This window comes from Molothrus aeneus, chromosome 3, assembly GCF_037042795.1.
Source record: "Molothrus aeneus isolate 106 chromosome 3, BPBGC_Maene_1.0, whole genome shotgun sequence".
In the NCBI taxonomy this organism is placed as follows: Eukaryota; Metazoa; Chordata; class Aves; order Passeriformes; family Icteridae; genus Molothrus; species Molothrus aeneus.
In genome coordinates, this window is record NC_089648.1 from 53231095 (window position 1) to 53258385 (window position 27291).

At 38.5% G+C, this 27291-nt stretch overlaps 1 protein-coding gene across 1 annotated transcript in view; it reads left to right on the forward strand.

Annotated features, from left to right (window-relative positions):
- Nucleotides 1-22824, forward strand: part of NOX3 (NADPH oxidase 3) — a 39518-nt gene extending 16694 nt beyond the window's left edge. The window contains exons 7-13 of the mRNA XM_066545712.1: nucleotides 1080-1209; nucleotides 4340-4432; nucleotides 5501-5754; nucleotides 9205-9367; nucleotides 16940-17086; nucleotides 20340-20464; nucleotides 22698-22824. Coding sequence (XP_066401809.1) covers nucleotides 1080-1209; nucleotides 4340-4432; nucleotides 5501-5754; nucleotides 9205-9367; nucleotides 16940-17086; nucleotides 20340-20464; nucleotides 22698-22824 — 1039 coding nt within the window. The remainder of the gene's footprint in view (nucleotides 1-1079; nucleotides 1210-4339; nucleotides 4433-5500; nucleotides 5755-9204; nucleotides 9368-16939; nucleotides 17087-20339; nucleotides 20465-22697) is intronic.
- Nucleotides 22825-27291: the final 4467 nt, after the last annotated feature.

Genomic DNA, 27291 nt, shown 5'->3' on the forward strand with positions numbered 1-27291 from the left:
GCAAGCAAACACTATAGACTTTATCCTGGACTGATTAAAATGCCCCCCTCTCTCTGGCAAAACTTTTAGAATCTAATTTCAAACAACTCTAATGAACCCTCTGATACCTTCAGCTTTGTAAGCTCCCTCTGTCTAGCCAGCTGACCAGCACTACTCAGCCAGAAATTGCTCCAGAACTGGGGCACTGGCTGAAGAGCCCTGTCAATACCATTCAATGAGCATTTTGCTTGCTCCAGGCTGGGAGAGCACTGCAACAGAGCTTCCTCCTGCCCCAGAGCAACCCCTGCTAATGAAAAAAGAGTCAAACCCCAAGGTTTCATTCCCCGTCCACTTCTTCCTCCTTCCCAGGTGGCTGCACAAACCTCACTCAAAACTCCTAACTCCTTTTCTTTCTGTCTGAACAAGCATCAGAGGCAAACTAAGTGTGAAAGGGAAAATTCAGAGAAACAATATGAAACAAACAGGATTTCCCCATAAAAATCTTCCTTCTCTGCCTATAATCAACATCAGGTGAAACATATTTAAACTAAACAGTCAAGATTGATATATTTTTAAAAATTCACATACTTAACATTCTTAGAAGTAAGCAAGCTAGAATTTAGTATATTTAGAGATTATACATCTAATTACACTCCTCCAACTTTATTCATAGCTTTTAAAAATACATTTAGAAAGCAGTAAAGGAAAGAGAAGGTCTGTCACTATTAAATTTTATCACTTTACTAAACACTCCCAGATGCTCAAATACAGAGGAGGTCAAAGAGCCTACTGCAAAGAACTTGGAAATCAAATTTTGCCACATACAGTAAAATGCATGTTTTCTATGCAAGGGCTCTCTCCATTTCAGCTGCACTGATGGACACCAATAGTACAGCACACTTCTTACCTTTGGTCAAAAATTCACTGCAAACTAAAGGAAAGATAATTTGAACATGAGAGCAGAACAGGTTTGAAATGAAATGGCCAATTCTCAAACTTTCATTTATCTCAGAACTGGCATTTGATTATGACTGCAAAACCTAGAGAAACACAGAAACCTTGGAAAGAAACATATCATTGATGAACTTTTTTGTTTTAAGTCAGCTTGTCCGAGGTCAGACACCCCAGAGTCTGCTGCTTCACAATGTCACCTACTGTAAAGATCACTACTGGGAATGGGAGAATGCCACTCAGTGCCCTTTGCCAGAGTTCTCTGGCAACAAACCTGTGGTAAGAGTGATGCTTGTCTTCTGCTTTTAACACATTGTCCCTTCTTGGGAGGCCAAATGTCTTAGGGAGTGGGGGTTGGAGTGAGTATGCCAGTGACTGGCACTTAGTGTCATGTTTAGAGAGGAGCTTCACATCCCTGTTCCAGGATCTCTCCCTGTGCATTAAGATAGTGCTCCCAAACTCCTCTGTAATCAGTGCAGGTGAAGAGTTTTGTATACTTGAATTTTGGTGTCATTAACAGCAATTTTTATTTCTGGAAGATCCTTTAGTTAGAAAACACTAACTAACACTCTCTTTGAAGGTTATGAATATCAAAATTGTACTCTGATCTGTTGTATAATTTTTTTTTTAATAATTCAGTATCACCAATATCACACCACCTTGATGTGCTCACTGCACAAAGAGATCCTCCAAGTGAAAACCTTATAAGGGTAGAGATACAGAAAATACAATAGACCTGTAAAGCTAGGGATGCAAATTAATATTATTATTTTTGTTTTAACTAACAGTACTTTAGTATTGGTAGTTTAAATACCAAGGGAGAACAAGGTGCAGAGAAAATCATGTCCTTGCTTTGGGCCACACGCTTCATACTGTCCAGTCTTGATGTCTTAAGTTAGGTAAAAAGGAGAGAATTTGAAACAATGAATTATGAAAGGGAAAGGCAAAAGGCAGGAAAAATGTCCCACGGAAGGGTGATTTTGCTAGAACAAGATTGCAAATCCACAGGGGGTAATTAAGTAGCAGACTTGTACAGTATGTCAGATGTCTTGCATACAAACAAAATCATTTAACATTTTCAGCTCAAGATTTAGGTTGCTCATATGCAAGTTTCTGTTGTTTCTTCCAAAAAGAAAAAAGCATACCAAAGGAAATCCTAAAGGAGAAAAATTAGCATTCAGTGTCTGGTAGCTCTTTTAATGGCTGACATAGATTTTTCTTAAACTAAACTATTGTTAGCCACTATCCAACCTGCATATTAATGAGAAAATGAATGCCTCTCTAAAACTTTCAGCTACAATGTCACCATAAAAATCAATACATGGCTACGCACCATGAATACAGACACAAGCTTGCTTCCAACAGCATGTCTTGACATTCATTATCATAAAACTAACCGGAAAGAACTTCCACTTCTCTGTGTTAAACCTCTTTTGTCACACTTTCCTGCATACCCAGGGCCATACTTGCAAAGTCACATTACTTTAAATGAATTGTGATAATACCATATGGCATATAGATCATCTATATGAACAGTGCCTTGCTGGATGTCTAATGTGCTATGGTGTGATACCTGCTAGACACCACAGACAAACAGCACAGATTCACTCAGAGGCTAAAAAGCCATGGAGAGGTTTGTGCAGTGCTTGCAGGGGCTGGTGCAGGTGGGACAGCCTTGGAGCAGGGAGGGGACAGCCTTGTGCTTGGCTGCGACACTGTGAAGTGACCAGAGGGCACTAGCCCCTACAACAGAGCCCTCTCTCAGTCCCATCACACCTGCTCCCCTGCTCCATATTTCAGCAGGTAGGAAGCAGCCCAGTCTGGCTTCTGCTGAGGATGATGGAGCACCTCCCTTGCACCCGAGGTGTCCGGACTTTTGTCCTCACAGCCTCACCTGGGCCATCACTGCCCCATCTCAGTTCATTCTCATTACAGGGGGAAACACTGCTGGGGCAAGAATACTGATGCCCTGATTAGCCAGCCAGAAGCCATGTAGCTTAGGAGCCCGTGGTGGATGCCCTGTTGTCCCAACCCAGCCAAGAGACATTTTGGATTGAATGCTCCGTTGCACTGGAGTGATGGCACATTTAAAATCCCAGCTGAGCTCTCGCCCAGGGTAGCCTGCAACCTTATCATTCCTGTCACATGCTTTTATTTACAGGTAGCACAAATGGAAGGGAGGAAAAACAGATCTCATCATTATTGTGCCTTGATATATGCAAATGTATTCAAGACATGAGATTACCCACTGCGCAGAGACACCTGTAGTATTTAGGGACAACGGATGTGTTGAGTTTCTGCTTTAGCTGAGAATCTTCTGGCTTATGCTGGTTTCTTCCCATTATTAAATCCTGATTTTTTTTTTTTAATTTAATTTTCAAGAATTAACCTTGGGAAATTGCCATTCCTCCTCTTAGCACTTTCTAAGGAAGTCACATAATTTTATGGCTTGCTTCTCATAAAAGATACTTTATAACCCTCGCTACCCAGCTTGTGGAGCAAAGTCAATGTTTCAGCAAGTAAAGTTACTCTTTGGCAATTTTAAAAGCCACATGATTGTGGAGTATTCAGTTTGCTAGAATAAGCAGTGTAATTAACGAAAGTGGAAATAAAACAGTGTCTCTTCCTGGGAAAAAAACCACACTCTTTTTAAATCATGAAGATTCAATTATATCTAATTATCTTAGCTATCAGTGCAACTCAGTGAAATGATCAGCTCGTATACTTGAATAGCCAAGTATCTCTGATTGTTACAGATCAGTACATAGGATTAGCAAGTACAAGCGCAGCAATCATCTGCTATACTTAAAAGTATGACCAACTCAGTATCCCAGATCAAAAAAATCCCCATTTATTGATAAAGAGTTGACTAATGGATTAAATGGAAATGTATCCCATTTCTCTAATTGAATATTTGAGACTTAATGTTTTCTCATGCACCATCAGAAAACTCACAGCTGACAATAACAGCTACTCCTATCTGCCTGCTTTGAAATACTTTAGACTTTGGGCAAAAAAAATAAAGGTAAGTCTATGGGTAATATTGTATAACTGTATGCATCCATACAGCTTCAGGTCCAATGACAACTATATGTAACAACACCTAAATAGATTAATCCTTTACCTTTTAATAGGAAAACATTTTAAGGGACTCTTCTTGGCCAGAGTACAGATAGATATTAGCACTGCTTTTGGACTGTGTTTGTGAGGGAGTCCCATATGTCTATTCCACAAGAAAGCCAGAACACCTACAGCAGCAACGCAAATACTCTCTTGAGAAAGATAAACCAAAAATCACAGAAAATCAAGTAATTTCATTTTAGGCTACCTGCTGATTTAAACCAGAAAAGCAAAGTAATTTTGTAGACATTCAAATAAACATTGCTTTTTAATATGGAATTTTCTACAGGCTTGGAAGTGGGTTTTAAGTCCTATGGTGTTGTACATCTGTGAAAGAATTGTTAGGTTTTGGAGATTTCGACAAGAAGTCATAATTACTAAGGTATGTAACATAGCTCGCATATCTGAAAAAAAACCCCATTATGTCAATTGTTTTTTATTGTTTTTAGTTAACCTCTCTACATTAGGGAACTCATTTTTCACTCCTAGCTTCAGCAACTTTTCAATCATTACCATGTTTTCAGCCAAGTATTGATTTTACATTTTGCATTTATTCCAATACCAAATCCATAAGAATATTCCATATGGGACCAAACTTGATTAATGACTACCGGACTTCACACCACCATAACACAAACATCTGTTTGTGGTCTCCCTTTTAATGAACTAAAGCCATGTTCCACTGCAGTTAAGGCCAGAGACTACCTTGACTTCAGTAGCAGCACACAGTTTTTACTATAAAATCTGTAGTCTTCCAAGGAGATGAAGGGTTATATGATCAGTTAGCATATATAGTCAAAGCTCCACTAATACCACTGTAACAATTTCCCCCAGCTATGTGCCAAGGGACTATTTAAATCACACCAGAATAGACTGAGGATGTTGCTACTGAAGCAAATGAGTCCACGTGTGTCATGCCAGGGATCAGGAACAGGTGTATCTTGTGTGAGGGGAACAGGATGTTGGATAAGTCCTGCTGCTGATTTCACAGAGTGGCTGTGATCTGAGAATCTCAATATATTATAGGTGACATACAAAACTGCTGCTTAACTGAGATTACCTCTTTATAAAAGTGTATTAGAATTGAGCTCACTGTGCTTTTTTCTTTGTAATCCCACAGAGTTAACAGTGTTACATGAGAGCAAAACTAGGAATTAAGGAATTATTCTAATTATATAAGAATTATATTTTGCACAGGTTATACCAAGAAAATTGACAAATTGTTGAATTGTTACAACCTTTTCTCTGTGTCTCGCACTCAGAAGCCAAGCTGTCCTACAATACATACTTTACATGCTCTGTACATGTACAATATATATAACACTGTACATGCTCTCAAGCCATTGGGCAACAACACTGCAACACGCAGGTTAGGATATCTGTGACCTAATGAAAACAAACATTAACCCTTCTGAATGAAAATAAAATTTATCCCTTTATCATTCTTTAGGTGGTGACACATTCCTCGGGAGTCCTTGAGATCCACATGAAGAAACATGGCTTTAAAATGGGAGCTGGCCAGTATATATTCCTACAGTGCCCGTCAGTCTCACAGCTGGAGTGGCACCCTTTCACCCTCACCTCAGCTCCCGAGGAGGATTACTTCAGCGTCCACATACGGCTCGTTGGGGACTGGACTGCAGCCCTCTTCAAGGCCTTTGGAGCAGAGGAAAAAGCTCTGAAGGAATTGTGGATGTTACCAAGGTTTGAATAAGAGACTATATGTTTTAAAATGTTATTTCTACATTTTAAAATAAATGCTAACATTTTACCTTTAATTAATTTTGCATATGTTTTTTATGATACATTATTAGATTGTAGTTCTGGATTCATAAATTCAGCATTATGCTAAAAAACACCACAAACTACTAGGCATGAACTAGGGCCAGAAGCTACCAAAAGGAGGTGATGACTAATCCAAGACTTAAAGTCCATATCATGATCTTTATCTCTGTTGCTTCCATCTGGATCTCTAACACCTATATCTACACCTAAATATATCTATTTTGGAAGACAGTTGTTTAATAAATGACATTGGAAGATATCTGCTAGATTTGTGCCTCTATGCTTATGGTACCCATCACTTAATATCCAAAAATTCTAGTTTTTCCCTTTCAGTTACTTAGATATTTTGCAGTCCCTGAAACATCTGCCTAAACCTTACTTCTTTCTCCTTTGACCTTGTCTCTATTTTCCAAACCCTGCTCCACTTTATAAAGATTATTCGTGTTCAAATTATGTATTTTTGGCATCTTAATACAAGCAGAAAGTTGATTCTCTGTTGTTCCAAGTCAGGCAGGGATCCTCTGAAGTCAAAGGAGCCATCCTGACTTACTCCAGCCAAGGATCTGGCTCTGTACTGAATGGATTCAAACCACGTAGCTCTGCTTCTGCACTGCTTGCAGGAATAGGGGAGATTTTCAGCAAAGAAGAGCCCAGCACAGGATCATTTAAATTCTAGTGGAGTATGTAGGGCCTGGGACTGCAGGGACTGATTTCTCCCTGGAAAGCTCATAGACATCACTGAGCTGCAGGGTTTTATTAGAGGTTGGGTGCAGACAGGAAAATCCGGTCCAGTCCTTGCATTGTATCAGTTAATAAGAATTAGAAATGAAATCAGTGCCTTTGTTAAAGTCAAATGGAATGAGAAGTATGCCATTTCAGCAGAACTGGAGCAAAAATTGTTCAAAGTGATTGCAAGCAAGTGTAAAAAATGAGGAAGAGAAAAAAGTTATCAGATGTTGCTTGCCACAATGCAGGGTTGAAATTAACAGTACTGACATATATAAACACTTCTCTTTTTAATCTCATTAGGGTGCCTAATGACATCCTTCAGTTTCTTTCTTGCAATATACTAAGAACAATATTTCAGTGGTTAAACTAGCAATAAAGCAAAAAACAGGTCTTTTTCACAGTTTCAATATCTAAAGTTATACACCAAACTCGTGACTATATTAAAAAAATAACATATAGCAAAGGCTGTGCAGAAGACAGAAGACATAGCAACTGAATAATAAGGTAGGGTTAAGAATAAAATGTGTGTTTTTTAATTTCTTAAAGAGGATTAAAATAAATGTTCATACATATATATAGGTGGCAAAGAGAGTTGTGATTTCTGACAAATTTGGGAGCTAAAGCCATGGAATAGACTATTAATGTGAAAATTATTAAGTTCCATGTTATGTCTCTTCAGGATTTTGGCTGACTTAATTGCTGGTTTAATACACTGCCCCAAAATCTAACTACTCTCACAGTCAGGAGTACTACACAATCATCATGGTGATCAGCAAATGCTTAAATTCTAAAAATAATCACAGAATCTGTTAATAATACTTTTTCAAAACTAAATATTTCTCCTGCCTTCCCCATGAATCTAATTTCTTTTCTAATGAAATGGATAGGAAGAATATGGACAATCCAAACCACAGTAAGAAAGTCCATAACCCTATTTTATACATCTCCTTGGCAAATGCAAATATAATTTTTTTTGGCACTTTGTTTACAATCTTCCTACCTTTGTCCACTCTGTCTAGATCAAATGAATGAGTTGCATAGCTCAGTTTCTCCTTCTCCTCTTTCTCCTCCCTGCTTCTCTGAGGCTTTGTGTTTGGCTCAGCTGTGTATCTGTGGCTGAGTAAAGCATTCAAACCAATGATGGGATCTCTGTCACCTGAGGATTTAGGAGCAGACTGACAAGACAAATCTCTTCAAGGGATGATTCAGAAATAATTGAACCTGTCTTATAGCACAGCAACAGACTAGAGAATCCTTGAAATTTCTTCCAGATCAATTTTTTCTCAATCTGCTGACAACAATGAGAATTGCTTCCAGCCTCACATTGAACTACATAGAAGGCTTATCTGAAAGCTGTTCTTAGGCACTATAGTTATATACCATAAATTAACCATATTTTGCAGGAATTTTTGAGTGCTCAAAAAATACTGGGCTGGGCAATAATCTAAATAATTGCACATATTTTAAAAAAACCAATTCTTTATGTCTAGGGTCAGATTTCTAGCAATTATGCCAGAATAGCTGTTTTGTTTGCTACTGCACTTGCAGGGCATTTTGAATATTGAAATAAAATGGTGAATGTTTGTTACGACTTTTAAAAAAATAACAATAAGGTTTGAGATACCCTTGTGTCCCCATATTTGTGTGTAGCATTGCTTGGGGATCCCCCTTTCTCTTCTTGTCAAAACACTTCATTTTAATTATGTGTGCCTATTTGTACTATTTAAGGATAAATTTTAACAATGATTCATGCAGTAAAGAGCACAAAACAGCAGAAAATCTAAAAGGAAGAAAAAGCCTTTTTTTTCCATAAGGACTGGGTGTTGGTGAAACCATCTTCCAAGCATGTATGTTGTATAAAGACAGGGCTGGAAAGAGCACTCCAAAGTACTGTGTGTATTTACATTTCATGTAGCTAAAGGAATTAATCTGATTATTCAACAATCTTTTTCATCTCAAATTTTGACCAAAATTAATTTCTTGGCATCAGCAACACTGATTACAGGAGGCAGTAATATCAACAAGCATGTCTCCTTACACATTTTTGCCTTTACATCAGATACTAAGTACAGTATTATGCCAAATATATATTCCTGAAATACTGCTTTTTCAGAAAGAGTTGAGAAAATAGTAGTTCCCTTGCATATGATGACCCTTTTTTTCCTTCTCCTTTATTACTTTAACTCAAATGCAGAACTTCTAAAAATGATTAATATAATCTGTTCCTCTTTACTTTGATATGTACAATATAACAAATAAAGCTCTAAAACAGGATGCTTTTCAGTAATTCATAATTAAATATGCAAATTCCACAGCTAAATTTGGACATGCAATTATATGACTAATCACATTTCAGAAAGCCAGAAAATTGCAATTGCATGCTTAAATAGATGGCCAGGCCCCAAATCCACATGGGTGCTCTTGTTCTTTCATTTCAGAGAAGACAGTTGCTTTGCTATTAAATGGCACTCACTGAAAATTAAATGTATTTGTATGGGCAATTTATGTGCTGCCTTAGACATGTATTTTCTCTTTTATTTTAACAGAAATTCAGTTTTGACAATGTGTAGCCCAACAAATGTTAACCTTTCTGTCACTTTATGTGTTGTTGACTCCTGACTGAATGTTTTTTTGCTGTAGACTGGCTGTGGATGGACCATATGGATCTGCAACCACAGACATCTTCCACTACCGAGTCAGTGTGTGTATTGCAGCAGGAATTGGAGTCACACCATTTGCCTCTATTTTAAAATCCATTTGGTACAAATGCTGCAACCCTAACACAGTACTGGCACTGCAGAAGGTAGGTGGAAAAGTTTACTGCTTCATTAAAAAGTTCCACAAGTGAGCCTACTTAGCCAGGGGAGAGAGGAAATTCAAAGCTAGAGTCTCAAAGCAGAGTGCTTTGACTCGCTCTGAGAAGCAGGCACTCCCTTTCCAGTTGCCTTAGGAACTGCTGTGGGGTGAAGTCAGTGTCATTCTCCAAGAAAGAAGGTAGCCCAAGCTGCAATGTTTTTAGTAAAATTTGAAGGATCAGATTCAATAGCAACTGGAGATAACTATGGAATGTCTTTCACAGCTAGAGAGATAATTAGGGAGCTACAAGAGAAACTTAGCCTCTTTCTTATGAAAAATAAATCCTGCAATGTCATCTCAATCAGAAGTGAAGGGCAGCACTTGCTCTTTGCCCAGGTGCAAGTTTCAGGAGGGTCCTTCAGCAGCATGTCCTGGTCCAGAAGGCTGCATTCAGCAACCATTTGCTGCTTTTCTCACATTCTCACAGTTGGGATATTAACCAGCACAGAAGGAATATAAAAGGCATTTAAGCTCCGGATGAGATGCATATATCAAGATGCATATTACTCCCTCGCAGCACTTTAATTATTTTGTTGAAAAAATGTGTTCAGATGTATAAGGTAAAGATGGCACCAAATTAATTAACATACTCTTAATTTTCTAACCTGTTACATACCTTCTGCTAATGGCATGTGAGGCAGCACTGGGGACTATAGTTGAAGAAGAGATAAAAGGTGAAGTGGGGTGAGGGCAAGAAGGTAGCATAGAAAAAAATCAGCATTAAACATTCTCTTCTGTATCCATCATGGCAAGTGGTAGCTTGTGGACCTTACAGCTTTTAGGCCATTTTCCAGTTTAAAAGCTGAATCAGGAACTTTCAACATTTCACATTTAAGGACAAACATTGAAATTGCATTGGAAGGGACAGATCTCTGAAAGGGTCAATACATATGGAGCTGATTGCAGGACCAGGGGGCTGATCTTTTTAAGTGAAAGAGTGTTAAAACTGGCATCTTAATGACGAGCTGCCACTGAAAAAGAATCTGGGATTTTAGTAACTGAAGAGCTGAGGACAGGTTCAAATTGCCAGGGGGGATCTTTGAGGCAGAAAAAGCACTGAGAAGGGAGGGAAATAAAAATGGAAATACATGCTATTTGAGAAAAGAAGTGTATTTGCAAACACTACAATTGTACCAGGATGATCTTTTTCACTGGAAGGAGAGCTACTCATATGCATACAAACTTTTTATATGTAGATTATGTATATTCTACATGTATACAAGTAAAAGTGTTGTTGTTGTTATTATTGTCATTGTTGCTATCTTAAGGGGAAAAGAACAGAATTTAACTATGCATCAATAGAATATTTGAGGGTGTTCATTCATAGGGAGAATTAGGGAGAATTTCGGCTAAGTGTGCCTGCAAAGATAAATGCATCATGCATTCTGCCATACCTTTCTGCAATAGAAATTTTTTTCCATATTTTTCTATAGTTTTTCTGAATTCCTGTGAAATACAAAATTATTAGGATTTCTACTTGTCTTTTCTTTATATCTTGGCTTCCTTACTGGTGCAGTGGGAATAGCGATGTTTATTTTTCACAGGTGTTATGAGGCTAAATTTCATCAGTGCTGGTAAAATATTTTGAAAGTGTGGATGAAAGGTCATGGGGAAGTTCACAGCATTACTTAAAAAAATTTAGCAGTCATCTCAGTGAGAGCGATTAATCTCAGGGTAGCTCCACTTTTTTTTTCCATTGGTTAAAAGCTTCCACTTGTAGTATAATTACAAATAATTTAATCTTCCTCAAAGTATTCAGCACTCTCTTTTTGCCATGATGAGTACCATAGAAATGTCTATTAAGGAAATAAATAAGAGGTTTTTCTTTTTTTTAACAATTTCATTTTGATTTGAGTACAGCTATCATTACGGTTATTGAACTAATATTTCTTAGTGTTGCCCACATATGGTTGAGATATAAATACTCATAGTTTCCATAATGTCTGCAGCTGTATAATTTAAAAAACCTAACAAATCAAAAGGAGTATACATTTATCTAATTGATTCTTCACAATTAAAAAGCCTTAGAGCCCTCATTTCCCCATCATTTTTTGTATGTACTACCAGGCATGGCTGGAAAGTTTCTACTGGCTCTAGTTATGCATAATACGATTTTTTTTTCACATTAGTGGTTTCATTTTTCAGATCAATTGCTACTGAAATTGATAAAATTGTACTGATCCATCAGATTCTAGTGTTAGCAAACATCCACTTTCTCTTCCCTACAAAAGACATAAGAAGGGTCCTACTGAGTAGCACCAAATATCCATCTAGCCCCATATCCTGTCTCCAATGGTGGCTCTTCATGAACACCTAGAGAAAAGTATACAGACCAGAAAAATCAGATGGTGATTGGTTTTACAGGACACTTCCTCACCATTGAGTGACTTGTAGCTCAGTAACCCCTTGATACAAAAGCTGTACTTCTGTCTTTAATATCCCTTTGTGGCTTTTTCTTCCATGGAGTAGTCTAATTGTTTTTTGAATCCATATATACCTTAAACAACCATAGCATGTTGTGGCAGTTCAGCTACAAGGAAAGGAAAACACAATCAGCCTCTTCCATTTGCTTTGGGACTGACTTCCACGCCTGAGGTAAATATCTGCCCCAGTCTCCAGTCCTGCATAAAAATCTTGTCTTGAAGACCTAAAAACCTAGGCTCTTTCTTCTGTCAAATGTAACCACCTTTCTGATCTTTTTTGATAACAGTTTAAGCTTTTTGCCTCAAATTTAGGAATATGATGTTGAACCTTGTTATGCGTTTATGGGAAAGGCCATTTGCTGCCACCCTAAGTCAGTGCCTCCTGTAGGCTGCCAAATCCCCCTCCTGCATGACCTCTGAGATTTTTGTTGTTGTTGTTTTGTTTGTTTGTTTGTTTGTTTGTTTTTGTATGCTACAGCCCACAGGTAATGCAGTATACCCAAGAGCATGAAGGACTGGAGGCTTGCAGGGAGGTGCCCACATGCAGGTGTAGGTTTTTGCAGGGATATTCATGCCTAGGAGAGAGCAGCAAGAGTCAGGGAAGAGGGATGTCCTCCTCTGACACCCATTTAGTGAAAAGCTGGCTTTGCCCAGAGCTGCAGCTCCAACTCTGCCCTCAGGGAGCAGGGAGAAACAGATGAATGCTCTCCAACAGATAATTACTAATGACTTTCCTCATGATGGAAGCTGATTTACAAAGAATGTTCTTTCACCTTACAGGAAAGAGGTAACACAGCTCTTGCTCTTGTCCATTGTACAAAATACAGGATGTGGGAAACTGAAGGATAAATATCCATGAATTGCAAGAGCATTACAGAAATAAGCAACTATTCAAACCCCAGCTTTGATCTGATTAATAGCAATATTGCATCTAACTCAATTTGCAAAAAGAGTACTTGGAAAATTTAAGACAGTTTACTTGGGCAAGCCATCAAGCTGATAAATGCAATTGATGGCAGTAGGGTGGGTGGAGACTAATGAAACATAAATCTAAACCAGATTTTTAAGGGTCCTAAATAATTGCAGTCAGTTAATAGTATGAGGCTTACAAGAAAAAAACAGGATTCAGAATAATCTTTAATTATATAAATGCACTGGAGCTACTTTATTCTGTTGTTTTAATAAGGATTAATTTTTTGGTGCATTTATTGTATTTTAATTATATATGTAATATGTTGTGCTATGCTATGGGCAGCCAGTGTAAAGAAAGGAAGACTTCTTTGTAAACACCATTTATTTTAACATATTAGACTAGAAGTCCTCTTTGATCTAAGGGAAACTAATTCCTTTTACCCATAGGCCATACTTCTTCACTATCTCTTTCTTTCTAAGATTATAATCGCAGCCAAAAATATTTCTTCTAACAATTACAGTCTTTCTTCATCACCAAATGCCTGCCACCTCTTAATGTGAAAATCAGAGGCAACGCAATGGGTGCCGCAGGATGAGCTCAAGGAATTTTTGCAGCTTCAGAAAGCTGCATCCTTTCCTCAGAGGAGTGTGCCAGGGGTGGCTTGTTCCAACCAGTGGGACTGGCTGTTCCTGTGACAGCCAGGCCTGCAAACAGCTAAAAGCATTCCTTCGAGATGCATAGTCTGATGTTCTAGAAACCGGCTCCCCAGTTTGAAGACTGTATTGTCTCAACTCATTGGCTAGCTTGCCTTCCTCCTTCCCTGAATGTGCTTATCTCCCAGTCCTGCCCACATGCTCCCAGTTGCTACCCAATGAACATTTCTTTACTCATTTAGAAACACATATCTCCTCTCCACACACATGTACTAAATATACATTTCCATCAAATGCACTGCTGAAAAAACTTGAGAAATAAGATGATCAAGTAGAATCTGGGGGAAGAAATTTCTCACTATAAATCAACAGCTATGGTGTGATACAGACTGACAGCACTCAGTGGGCTGTTTTTCGAGGTGCTGAGTATATAGAACAACTTTAGGACTTAGAAAAAGCTACATACAGGTTAAGGCTATAAACCTTACCTAGTTTTGGTAATTTAAAATAATGCTGCTGTTGGCCACAAATTTGAAATTCTAGAACATTAGTGGGCTTGCTTTTTTCTCATAACCTATGCCAGGGTAAATCAGCAGCAACCCCCCTCCATAAAGCAATGAGGTCATATTTAAGGCAAAATATTGAAACAGAAGGGGAAAAAGCAAACAGCCAAGATGGTTAGTACTAAAGTTCCACAGACAGTCTTATTCCTGGGCTGTAAAAATACCCTACTTAACCCTGAATGCCTTATCTCTGTTTCTGGGATCATACATCATTTATATTTCTTACATAAACCACAGATGGTCTCTTCAGTACACTCAGATCTAGGAAACATCTCAAATTACTGTTAGTGTCTTTCACCAAATTTCCACTGAAGCATGGTATTACCACATTTTTCTCCCACCACCTTACCAGAAGTCTGACAACAATTAAATCTTTGGGAAATCTCTTTATAGCTTTCTGATTTCTTTCTCTGGTTTTTCATTTCAGAAGTGTCCAATACGCATTTTTATCCCATTGATCCTGTGGAAAAGAGTTAATGATTGCCTTGGGAACATACTTCCCAGATCAACTTTGATATTGCAGTACAATAAAAGACAGAGGGGCTGGTGAGCAGAGGAGATGAGTTGGAGAAAGCTAAAGGATTTTTCAACAAAATAAAAATCACAGTCATAATAAAATAAGTTCCAATCATTCAGTTTTTATAAACTTATACATTGTCCTTCCTGCTGCTCCTTTCACATCTGAAACTGTGTATTTTTAGACTTCCTCCATGTTTGTGAATTTCCTCTTTGGATAAATTTTGAAAATGCACAGCCTGCAGAGGCCCATTTGACATTTGGCACCATCCGGTCAAAATAATGGTAGAGTGTGCGGCAAGAGCTGCAGAATCTGAGTAATAAGAACTGCAATCAGACTTATCTTGTAATTGTGCTTCACACTGACATCAGGGTAGTACCTGGACAGACAGCCTGGGAATTTCAGGCATTCATTCTCTGGGTAGAACAGGAACTCACAGTTGAGTTGTCTCCATTTCTCCATTTCTCCATATCTAGCACAAAAGAGCAAGTAGAGCTTGGTGGTTAGGGGGAAAGTATGCGCCTGAAGACAATAACCTAAAGCACACATAACGTTGAGTAGCTCAGTTCTTGGGAGTGCTTGAAGGCTGTAGATTGAGAATATTACCAAGGAGGCGGGCAAATCCTGTAGACTAGGGGAATTCAAAGGTGTACTGGGACATTCCTCATTCACGAGATTGGGTGCTTTGTATAGTAGATAAGTTTCTGGGTCTTTGGGGAACGCTTGCGGCTTGGCCATGGGTAGGAGCATTTGGGCTATATGGTACCTGAAACAAGAACGTATCTGGTGGGTGTACTGGCCGAATATCATCCATTTGCGAGATAATGTTTGGGTTTTTGATGGAGTGGCATGACGTATGATGAGGATTATCCTACATTTCATGGACTGTCTGATGGCGCAGAGAGTATGATGCATTGTCATACATACCCTGGAAGAATGAAGAAAACATGCTGGGGCGGGAAGGAGGGGGGGCTGCGTTGGCTTCATACAAGGCACTGAGCTGAAACCAGGGGATGGACTGGTCCCAGTCCTCTACACAGCACAGCATTGCTAGAGGAGATTTCCAACTGGGAAATCATGATGGTGTTGAAGACTCTCTAAGGTAATTCCTGATGGGCCTGACTGAGTTTTAGTGCACTGATACGATCCTGACAAGGGAATTTCAGCAGTTCTGAGGCAGTTCCTGCTGCAAAATTTATTAACTTGTACACATACAGGACATTTGCAAATGGTCACCAGAAACCATTCCTGCAGAAGTGGTCATATAGGACAGCCTTCTAGAATTAGCTAATTAGTTAGAAGATGCTTTATATGCAGCTAAGACAACAGATCACAATAGATCATGCACATGCAGGAGTGGTCACAATGATCCCTGGGCCAGCTGGCTATAAAAACTGGGCAGAAAAAGGTTCTTGTGGACTCCCACTGTTCCAGCTGAAGATGCCAGAGGAAGGACTCTTGAAATAGAAACTCATCATCATATGGACAATGACTAACAGTCTTGTTTGAAAAATTTTTTTTTCCTATGCAAGCATTACCTTATGCCAAGATATTAATAAATTAGCTTCTTCTTTAAAAAAAAAATCAAAAAACAACAAACTCTGCTATATTTTCAATTTACTGCAATAGAGTAGGAAAAATAAGCCATAGGAATGATTAAAGGATGCCTCTCAGTGGCAGTGATCCCAGGAACATTTGGTTTGCCATAGACACAATTATAGGATGACTTGATCTCATCCTCTAATTTCTACCTGTTGAACAAAACTTTGATTACAGGCTCTCCAACCCAATAGACAATAAACATAAAAGATGAAAGGTGAAACTAGTGAAATCTGGATAAAAGAAATTGTGTCAGTTTTTGACAGAGAGGAGGGTTAAGAAAACCGATCATGGGATAGCAGTTCATTTTACCCCTTTGGCAATTGTAAATTTAGTTTCAGGTTTCCCTAGGAACTGCTCCAAATTAAACATGAAATACATTTTTGAAAAAGGAATAGGGACTATTTCTCACTATTTCTCACCTGTTTTATACAGGGCATATGACTTGAAGAACATAAGTACCTTTTGGCAACATCAAGACTTAGCCTATGGCATAAGGTCTTGAGAAACAAGGAATTCCTTGCTTCAATGCTGAATAAAACTGAAATTAAATAATTCCAAAATTTCAAATAATCATCAAATTACTTGCAAGAAATGAAGGGCTAGGTATTACAAGTCAAAGCAGAGATGCAGTGGCAGGGCTTTATGGGAAGCTTGCCCATTGCCTACTTTCACTAGCACATTAATATATCCACTCATTGTTTAAGATGACAGTCAAAATTTTAAAATGTCAAAATTATGTTCAATTATGTTTACTATAAGTTTAGTGTGGAGAAGAATCACACACTATATGGTTAATGAGTTGAGCCAGTAATTAGGAAGTTGTTAAATCACTTTACTTTATTTGACAGGTTTATTTTTACTGGATTTGTCGAGACGCATCAGCATTTGAGTGGTTTGCTGATCTTCTGTTCCATTTGGAAACAAAAATGGCTGAAAAATGGAAAAATGATTTTCTAAGCTATCATATATTTCTTACTGGCTGGGATGAAAGTCAGGTAATAATGAAACTGTTACAAGTCAGAGTTAATGTACCTTCCTTTTCCAGTATGGTAACATATGGAAGAGGAACAGCTGAATAAATGATGGATGAAGCAGAGAGAAAAATAACTGTAAATATGAAGATCCTAAGATGTCTGTTTACATCTCACATTTAGGAAAACAGGAATGAGAAAACAAGCCGGTGATTCCTCCAATCCTGCATCTTGTCTTGGGCAAAGATTGTTACCAGGTGTCTCACAGAAAAGTGCATAGAGCTTTCAGGAGCTCATCAAGGGATATTTTGTTTATGTCTTAGTCTTTCATTAGATTCTGATATTTTTGTGCTGAAATGTTGAACACTGTCTAAAAAGTGTAGGTTTAATTTACTCTTATTATTTAATACAACTTCTGTTGTAGTAATTCTCATATATATATATATATATATATACATACACATAAATATACATAGTTACATATATATATTTATATCCAGTGCATTTTTGAAAAGTACTGCAATTGGAAAATTTTGGCAACTAACTCCATGGTCTAATTCATGTTGTTTGAAAAGACATTTTCTCTGATTGACTTTCATTTGCCATCTCATAATTTCATTGGATCATACCATCTCAGGCACTTAATTCTTTGACTGGGTCAATATTGTTCAACCTCTTTAGTCTTTAGATAAACACAAATGTGTTGATTTTCTCTCTCTCTCTCTCTCTCTTCCCTTTTTAATGGATCACTGAGATCATGCAGTGATAAGTCAGGCACCTGCCAGAAAAACTCTAACAGGGAAGTCTTTACTGTTTTATTTCCTGCTGTCTCTGTTGAATGAAGGACTGCCTAGTAGAGATGAAAAAAATACAGATTTCATAGAGCTTTTCCTTTTCTGCCTCTGCTGATACAAAACCCCCATTGTTTCTTTCTGCTTTCCTTAGAGTTTCTGTCAAGTAATGAGGTATGTGCATAAAGCTGTATTCAGAAAAATCCACTCCCATTGTGAAGTATATGGCAGTTATAGAAACTACTGCTCTGCATTAGCAATATCACAGGGTATTACCTAAAACCTGCTGTTAAAGAAGCTATTGGAGAACCTAAAAACCACAAAGCTGCCCTCATCTTTCAGCTATCACCTCTCTTCTCTCTTGGGCAAATATCGGGCCAGAAGTCAGGTAGGGTGACAATGGTTCTTGACAATGGTGGGTGTCTGTCTCTCTTCACTTGTGTGCCCTGCACTTTTCTGAAGGGACTTCTTCCTCTCTTCAACCCCATGATCTCTCTCAGTTCCTGTCAGAGGAAGGTTCTTCAGTGGCTATTTCTCCCACTCTGACCTGGGCACTGTGCTCAGTAACATCATCTTCTTCAGATACACAAAAAGCTCCCTAATCTTATAGGACTTTATTTTTAGTAAATTCCTGTTCATCACTCCTCAAAATTTGAGCTTCTGCACCAGTAATATTTGAATGATATTTTACTTCTCCCCTGGCAAAAAACAAAACATTCTAAGGGTTCTCTCCCTGTCTCACCATATAGATGACCAGTGGTCAAGTGAAGTTGAACTCAAGGAGGAAGAAGGGCATTTTAAACCTTTTAGTACACCCTCCTTTACTGACAAGTCTCTTCTCCTCAGACATGTTTGTTCAATGCTTTGAGCTCTTTGAAGATTCCATGTTGGCTACAGATGGTCAAGCAGATAAGGCACATGGTCTGCCTCTGCTTGGACAAGTCCCTGCAATACCCCTGGGACTCCTAGGCAACCTCAGCACTCTGAGCTATTAAAAAGGCTAATATCAAAAATCCTGGGAAACTTCCACTTAATGAGAACAGCCCATCTTATCAACGGGACAATTTTGCTGCAAACAATTCAAAAATTCCACAGTTTTCTACCTCCCACTCTTACCAAACACTTTAAGATCTTTCTTAGACTATTCCTAATCCTTCATGACAGTGACTCAAACTAACAAGAAGAAGCTTTTAGAAACATGACCTCTTGTGACAACTTTGCTTGACAAGAATAATTGTGTTGGTAATGAACATGAAAGATCATTAGAAGAAGAAATACATAGTATTCCTACAAAATGGATCTAAATTTCAGCAACCACTTCTGCAAAAGTGGTCATGATACTTAGTCCATGCTAGGGCCTGAACCAAATGCAAAGTCCATTATTAATTTACTTTCCTCTGTTAATTTCTTGATAGTGGAAGCAATGATGATAGTCTGTAGTGGAAACAAGCATATTAGTCCTACACAAGAGCAGTACAGTTAGGAGTGACAGTGGTTTTTGTTTTTAAATGCACCTGGGAAGTACCCAGACAGCACAGTAATGGGTGCAGTATAGGAGCTGAAGGACAGTAAATGCCCATGAAAAGAAGGATTTTTTCCTGGCACTTGGGAGCTGAGAAAATCACTTGGTTCAGTGCTTCACCTGAGGTGATCCACTTCCTGTACCTACCTCTTCCTGAGGAGAAAATTCAAAACATTGAGGGTTTTACACAGAGTCACAGAATTGTTAGGGATGGAAGAGACTTCTGGAGATCCTGGAGTCCAACCTCCCCTGCTAAGGCAGGGTCATCTAGAGCAGGTTACACAGGGACTTGCCCAGATGGGTTTTGAATATCTCCAGAAAGAGACTCCATAACCTCCCTGGGCAGCCTTTTCCAGTGCTCTGCTGCCCTCAGGGTAAAGAAGTTCTTCCTCATGTTGAGATGAAACTTCTTGTGTTTGAGTTTATGGCCATTGTGCCTCATCCTGCCACTGGACACCACTGAAAATAGTCTGGCACCATCCTCCTGCCACCTGCCTTTGAAAGATTTACATGAATTAATGAGATCTCCTCTCAGTCTCCTCCTGACAAAACAGGCCCAGCTCCCACAGTCTCTTCTCATAAGAGAGGTGCTCCAGACCCCTCATCATCTTTGTGGTCCTCCGCTGGACCCCTGTTTTTACCCCTGCTGAGCTTGTATATCCACTGGGTTTTCCATCAGTACCAGAATGCTCTGGACTAGGCTCTTAGGTACTTTTGGAAAGACTTTTCACAATTCTAGTAATATTGTGAACTTTCAAATACTCATCTCCTTCTCTCTCCCTCTCGCTCTCGCTCTCTCTCTCCCTCTCCCTCTCCATCTCTTTCTCCCTCTCCTCTCCTCCCATTTGATAATTGCAGAGTGTCCTTTCCCTCATTCCATCTTTCCCAGCATTATTGCTTTTGCCTCTTACTTGGAATATATGTTTTTGACTCTAAAATTAATATTTTGTAAATTTGCCTTTAGGCTACTCACATAGCCCTACATTGTGATGACAAGATGGATGTAATTACTGGTTTGAGACAGAAAACCTATTATGGAAGGCCAAACTGGGACAATGAGTTCAAGAAACTAGCTGAAAACCATCCTAGGTAAGGCAGGCTAGTTTCTAACCTTGTTAGGTGACTCTTCTCTCAGCATAAACAGTGGGAGGAGGGGAGAGCAAACCTTTCTAAATGACCCTTTTAAAACAATTTCTTCTTTTTTGCTGTGTGGAAAGAAGATTTATGCTTAATGAAGATTTTAATGAAGAAATCTCGGAAAGAGAATGCCAATAAAATCTAATTTTTGGACAAGAAAATCTAATATTTAGAAGTATTTCAATATCCTGGCCTTTGTCCAGATATAATTGAAACACACAATCCAATTACTGTTCTGCACAAAGGACAAAGTAGCATTAATTTCCCTTGAAGATGGTTATTAAAGAGATAAACTGTGATTTTTTTCTTATGATGTCAAGGATATGTTTGTTCCCCTAACATATTTGGCCACTCTTGCAAGACTATGCTGTTCTGTTATTAGTTCATCTCTGCTGGCAAAGACAGTTCATTTGAACTTGGTGGATTTGCTAGTGGTCTGAGAAAAGCTTCTTTGTTCCTGAAAGCCTTTGAAGCAAGAATTTGAAATATTTTGTGTTCAGCAGTAGAAAATTCCAGAATCTTTGTGACTTTGTGATTTCCAAACATTTACCTGCTAATGCAAAATAAAGGCTTGCACTTGGAAGACAGAGATACGAAAAGAAAAAGGAGAAAACTTCTTTTAAAAGATGAAAAAGACCCAAGAAAAAGCTGAAAGGGAGGAGATCAAAGAGAATACAGTAAGCTACAAGAATACCATAAAATTGCAAAAATAACAGTAATAGAGAATTCACTTGATGGAGGTCAAAATAAATACAATCAGGAAATATGAAAGATTAAAAGCATAAAAAGGCCAAGAATATAAAATATGACTTTTGAAAGACCTTTCAAAGGGATTCTACTATATAAACAGAGCTTTTAAAGTTATAGTTGAAACATTACTTTTTAACATTAGTTACTTCTGCAACTGTAAGTACAGATGAGATAAAAATGTTTTTCTGCTGCTCAGGGGGGATATGGGCATTAGCTTTCATACTTGATCTTGAGGTAGTTCCATAGAAAGCCAGTCCTAAACTGACAGAAAAATCTCAATTTTTTTTTGTGAGCTTATATATCCATGTTTATGGTCAATGTTGAACCTTTTGAAGAAAACCTTGCATGAAATAAGGATTCCTTATGACAGAAGAATACCCTGATTTTTCTTGCTCTGAGTCATAGAAGATTCAAGAGTCAAACAGAAGAGTTTCTACTGTGTGATGAAACAATCAGCTTTTAGGATCTGAATAAATTTTGGGTCCCTGTGCCTAGGTTGACAGAGTTCCCCCTGGCTGCAACAGTGTCTTTTAGCAGATTAGCAGGAATACACCACTTCAGGTTAAACCTGGTGCAATTGAGCAGCAGAGCAATTTGGGCATGACTTCTGGGGGCTACGGCTTGGGCACCAAAATCGTATCCACAGCCCCTCCTTTACAGGAACAAACCTTTTTAAACTCATTCTATCACTTGTCACTTCCTCTGCATTTCTGCAGGTTGAGCTTTCCCCAGCAGCACAGCACATTTGTGAATCTGTGTCTTCATGCATGTTTTAAAGCAATATGTGTAGTGTTGGAGGCAAACCCTTTGGGCAGTTTCTAGCAGGCAGCCAGGTTACCAGCTCCCTATGTGCTTGTGCACGTATGAATGCAATTGTTTGTTACATTTGTCATGTTCTTATTTTATAAGAAGTACCTATTTACAAATGTTGTTATTAAATCGGCCATTTTAAAATTGTCTGTGGGCAGAAAAGTGTTAGACTAGGCAGCAGGGGGGCTGGGGTGGGGGGATGGACAGGAGAAGAAAACTCAGAAATAACTTAGCATTTTGTATATTTTTTTAGGAAAAAAATTAACTCAGCTGGAGAAAAAGCACTTAAAATTTTCAGCTCAAGCAGTATGTTTGCCTCTCTGAAAAAGCTATGCAGATCAAAACCAAACAGTTACCATTTAAAACATTTTGTGACCTCTAATATAGCAATCTAATAAATAATGTAATGAGACATAATAAACATGAAAGTATTAAAATTATTATACTCTAACATAGCAGCACTAATTATACAGTACATAACACAAAGTATACAGTAACACAAGATTTTTCAAATGTATTTCTCAAAAAGCCATTGGAAAAGATGCAAAGCTGAAAGCAGCCAAAAAGCACAGTGTATCCATTTCCTCTGCTACTCTCACGTTTGTTGTTGTTATTGTGATTCCAGCAACAGTATTGGTGTATTCTTCTGTGGACCCAAGGCTCTCTCTAAGATCCTGCAGAAGACATGCAACTCATATTCGTCAGTTGATCCAAGAGGAGTTCAGTTTCACTATAACAAAGAAAGTTTCTAGGCTGTACTTCTTAGCTGTACAATAGATATTACCAGACTGTGTATTTTTTTTCCCATCTTCTCCCATCCTCTACTCATTCTGCAGCATTCTGCAGGTCGCATATTAAGAGTTGCAGATTGAAATAGATGTATTGACTTCAGTAGAAAAATGCCATCCTATGGCAGCTAAAGATTTGGACACCTTCCTTAGCCTTTTCATTGCTTACTTAATGATGCTGTGAATCCCTCTACACCTGTGTGAAAACACACACAAACCATAACATTTGAAGAAAAAGGTATGAGTAAAATAGATATTCAGAGCCGTACTTAGCTGTTGTGTAGATTGCAGGCAATACATCCCTGCTGTTTAAATCATGCCCATTGAAAGCATTTCCTTCCCCGTTTTCTGATTTTACACTCCCACTGCACACACATCCATATCCACATTATATTTTCTACCACAGCAACACCATTTCTATACACTCTGTCAAATTCCAAAGGAGAAAATTTGTTTTGCCCTACCAAGCTATGCACCATTTAAACCTGACATTTCCATGGGAATGGTGTCTGTGTATCCTGTGGACTAATATGTACTTAGGCTTAATAGGCTAAGGGAACTACGGCAATATTTTGCACTCAGCAAATGGATCTCATGAGACATCCAGCTGAAACTGTGGGAAAAAGTTTCATGACAGAATGACTGAGGTGGGAAGGCACCCCTGGCTTCTACTCCAAACGTCTTGCTCAGAGCTGATTCTGTGAAGAGTGACATCAGCATTCTTCCATTCCTCAGGAACCTTCTCCCATTACCATGACTATTAAAAAATTAAGAATGGCAAGTTCCCTCAGCACTTGTGGATGCATCCCATCAGTTTCCATGGACTTGCTTAAAATATCCCTATCCTGATCTTCCTTCACTGAGGGTAAGCATGAATTTTTTCAGATCTCCCCATTTGCCTGAGAGGCCAGGGATCTCTCAATGTCAACCTTATCTATAAGGACTGAAGCTAAACAGGAATTGAGTACCTCTACCTTTCTCCATAGCCTTGGGTGCCAAGTTCCCCACCCCATTCAGCAGCAAAACAACATTTTCCTGGCCTTCCTTTTGCTCCTGATGCATACACAGCAACTCTTCTTCTCGCCCTTCACTTCCCTCACCAGATTTAACTCCCAATGGGCTTTGGCTTTGCTGACCCCATCCCTGCACACTCATTGTCTCTATATTCCCTGCATCATCTGCCCTTGCTTCCACCTCTTGTATGCCTCCTTTTGTGCTTCAGTTCTGTCTGGAGGGAATTGTTCAACCATATGGATCTCCTACCATCTTTGTCTTAGTCCACAGCAAGAGGGATCATATTCGAACCTGCAGAAGGTGATTCTTGAAAATCCTCCAGTTCCCCTGGACCCCTCTTCTCTCAGGTCCTCTCACAGGACCACACTGCATGGGAAACTTCTAGGCATTGAATTCCTCCTGTGTCCTCTCCATGCCACATGTATTAGTGTACATGCACTTTAGAAATGCATCCAGTCATGTGAGTTTTCCAAAAGAGGTGTTAGATCTTTCCTCACCCTGCTTTTCTGTAGACACTTTCTAGTTTGTGTGGATACCTAGGGGTAGACTTCCCTTCTGCCCTGATTTTTTTGGTTGTGACATCTCTCCTGTTCACATCTATCCTGTACACTTTATTTGTTGCTCCAGTCCACCACCTCCTCATTTGATTGTCATCCACTCCCTTCCCATCACACAACATTCCATAAGCTACAAAAGGGAGAAAAAATATTTCCCTCTATCACAGCACAGAGAGTAAAACCACTCCATATTTGAGTTGGACTGAGGTGTAGCAGTTCACTAGGATCACAAAATGCATTTATCCAGCCACATAATAAAAATGGGAGATAGGAAACATCCTGCGTATGTCAGCATTTGAATGACAAACAGACGACAACATTATATATGTATCCTTACCCACAGGCAAAAAATGCCCACTAGAGGGGACATAACTGTATAGACAAAAGAAACAGAACAATAAAAATTATGACAGATAATTTGTTTTATATGTCTTCTACTAGGGGATATGGTGTGTGTGAACTGAAATTGTTCCACAATATACAGTTGTATTATTATTGTTAAGTTTAGGGCAACACATCTTTGTTTTAAAATAGTTTAAGTTTTTTTAAATGTCTGCCTATGTGAAATGATTAATGCAGAGCATACTGTGTTAGCAGTAGAGTGAGGAGAGAATTAGAGCCTCTGCCAGTTCACCTAGAGGCATTTATCTTTTATTTTTTCCCCTGGTGCTCATGCTGAGCCTCAGGGTAAGCTGACACATTTTCTAATATAAATTAAGCTTTTTTTTTTATGTGTGTTGAAAATCTTGAAGGAAATGAGAAATGTGTGTAGGCACCAATAACAGCTGCCATTGCATGAAAGAAAGAGGTGACAATTTCCTGCAGATTCTGAATGATTGTCTTAATGGGGTTGGATCGGAGGTAACAAGCACAAAGATATTGTGCTGCCAGAAAAACAGGATCTGTTCTCCCCCCAGCCTCATGCAACAAGATGTAACATTTAGCTTCTGGCTCAACATGGCATCTCTTCACTGCTTTGATTTATTCCCACTTTTGCAAATCACTGTGGTATGCTACAGGAGATGCATTTAGAGCCCTTGTTATAGTTCATTGAGTAGCACTGCTGTTATCACCACCAGAGGAGAATTTCTCTTGCATCAAGACTGAGTGACCTAGAAAAAAGGAAAAATAATAATAATAAAAAAAAAAAAGTGGGGAGGTTTGTTGGACGAGGATGAAACTGCAGTTAGGTTGAATGAAAATCCCTTTATTACAAATACAATTTGAATCAAAATGGGAACTAGGAAAATTTGGCTTCCTGCCTTGTTTTGAATAACACTGAGCACACAGCAGCTATGATAATGTGAGTGCATATGTAACGACTCTATTATTATGTTTATATATGGAAACATCATTCACTGTCAGGGAAAATGAAAGATATCTTCATGGATTTGTCCATTCAGCTGCTTCAGCAGGAAGTGTTCAGCACTGTGTAGGAAAATATTATTAAATAAAATATAGTCATAACAGCACAGACTCACCACATCCTGTGACAGAAAACTAATCATAGACAAGGATCATAAATATACAGATTAATTACTTTCGCTCTTACAATAAAAAGAGTGCTATTATAATGATTGAAGTTTTGTTATGATAATTTAAGTTTATTCACTAGGAATCATAAATTGAAATACATGGGCTTATATGTTCTGGCTTTCCCCCCTCTCCCCCTTCTCCTAAGTTCTATGTAGTAGAAACTATTTTAGTAAATTTGTTCCTTAGTTTACACTAAAATATTGAAGAGAAACTGCCACTCTTAACAGAAAATCCATCATAGGATGTCTGTGCCATATCAACACTATTACAAGGACTCTCTTGCTTCTTTCTTGCTTTTAGGTATAATCAAATGGCTTAGTGGAAATACTGTTAACTGCAAAAAAGTGACAAACTTTTCAAAGGTTTGAGTGCTTCTGATTAGCAGGAGATTTTATAAGAACTGCCTTAAAGGCAGCTTAGTTGACTTCAGAAAAGCAATAAACTAAATTATATGGTAGATTTATAATCTCAACTGGTTAACAATTTCAGTGATTTTTTTTTCTTGATGGAAAATTACCTGAATTTCTTCAGCAACAGAGAAAAGAAAACGAAAAAAGTGACAATGCTTCCACCCAGCTCACTCTATAAATACAAAACGCTTAAATGAAGCATGCATAGTCAACCAAGTAAGGAGGAATGCAAACCTTTGAGGGCCAAAGCAGCATAGTAGGTGATGGGCTGGAAGATGCATTGCATCTCCTCACACTTCTCAGGCAATCACATACCATGCATGAAGTCACCTTGGTGACCACAAAAAAAGTGCAGGACACCCTATCAAGGACTGGCTGTCCTAACCCTTCCTAGTGCTGTAACCTGGCTCAGTTGGGGCTTTCCCACCTCAGTCAGATCCTCTATTCTGCAGCAGCAACTCTGACTCCTCCTGTGTGATCACTTAATTGTCTGAGAAATTCTGCATTTCTGCAGAATAAAAATGGGTGTCCATTTCATTAAAGCTGCAGCCACATTTTTCAAGAATATCTACTTACATGTTACTGAATATGTTCAAATGAGAGTGGGCTGATGATTTGCATTTTAAAACTCTAACCAGTTAGGTCTATTTAACAGGAGTCTACTTGTCCTTCAACAAGTCATATCTTGCAGTGAAAAAAAATCTCAATTACACAATGGGTCTTAATATATGGGAACAAATGTGCTAGTTGACATGGAAACACACTTTTTCTCAAAAGCAAGAAAGGACAAAAAAAGCTTAAACTCTTTAAAAGATATATTAGCATCCTTTCAGAATACACAGAAGGAAACAAAAGTTGTATAGTATAATGAACCACTCAAACCAGCATATTTTTTCAAAGGCTATCTGCTTCAA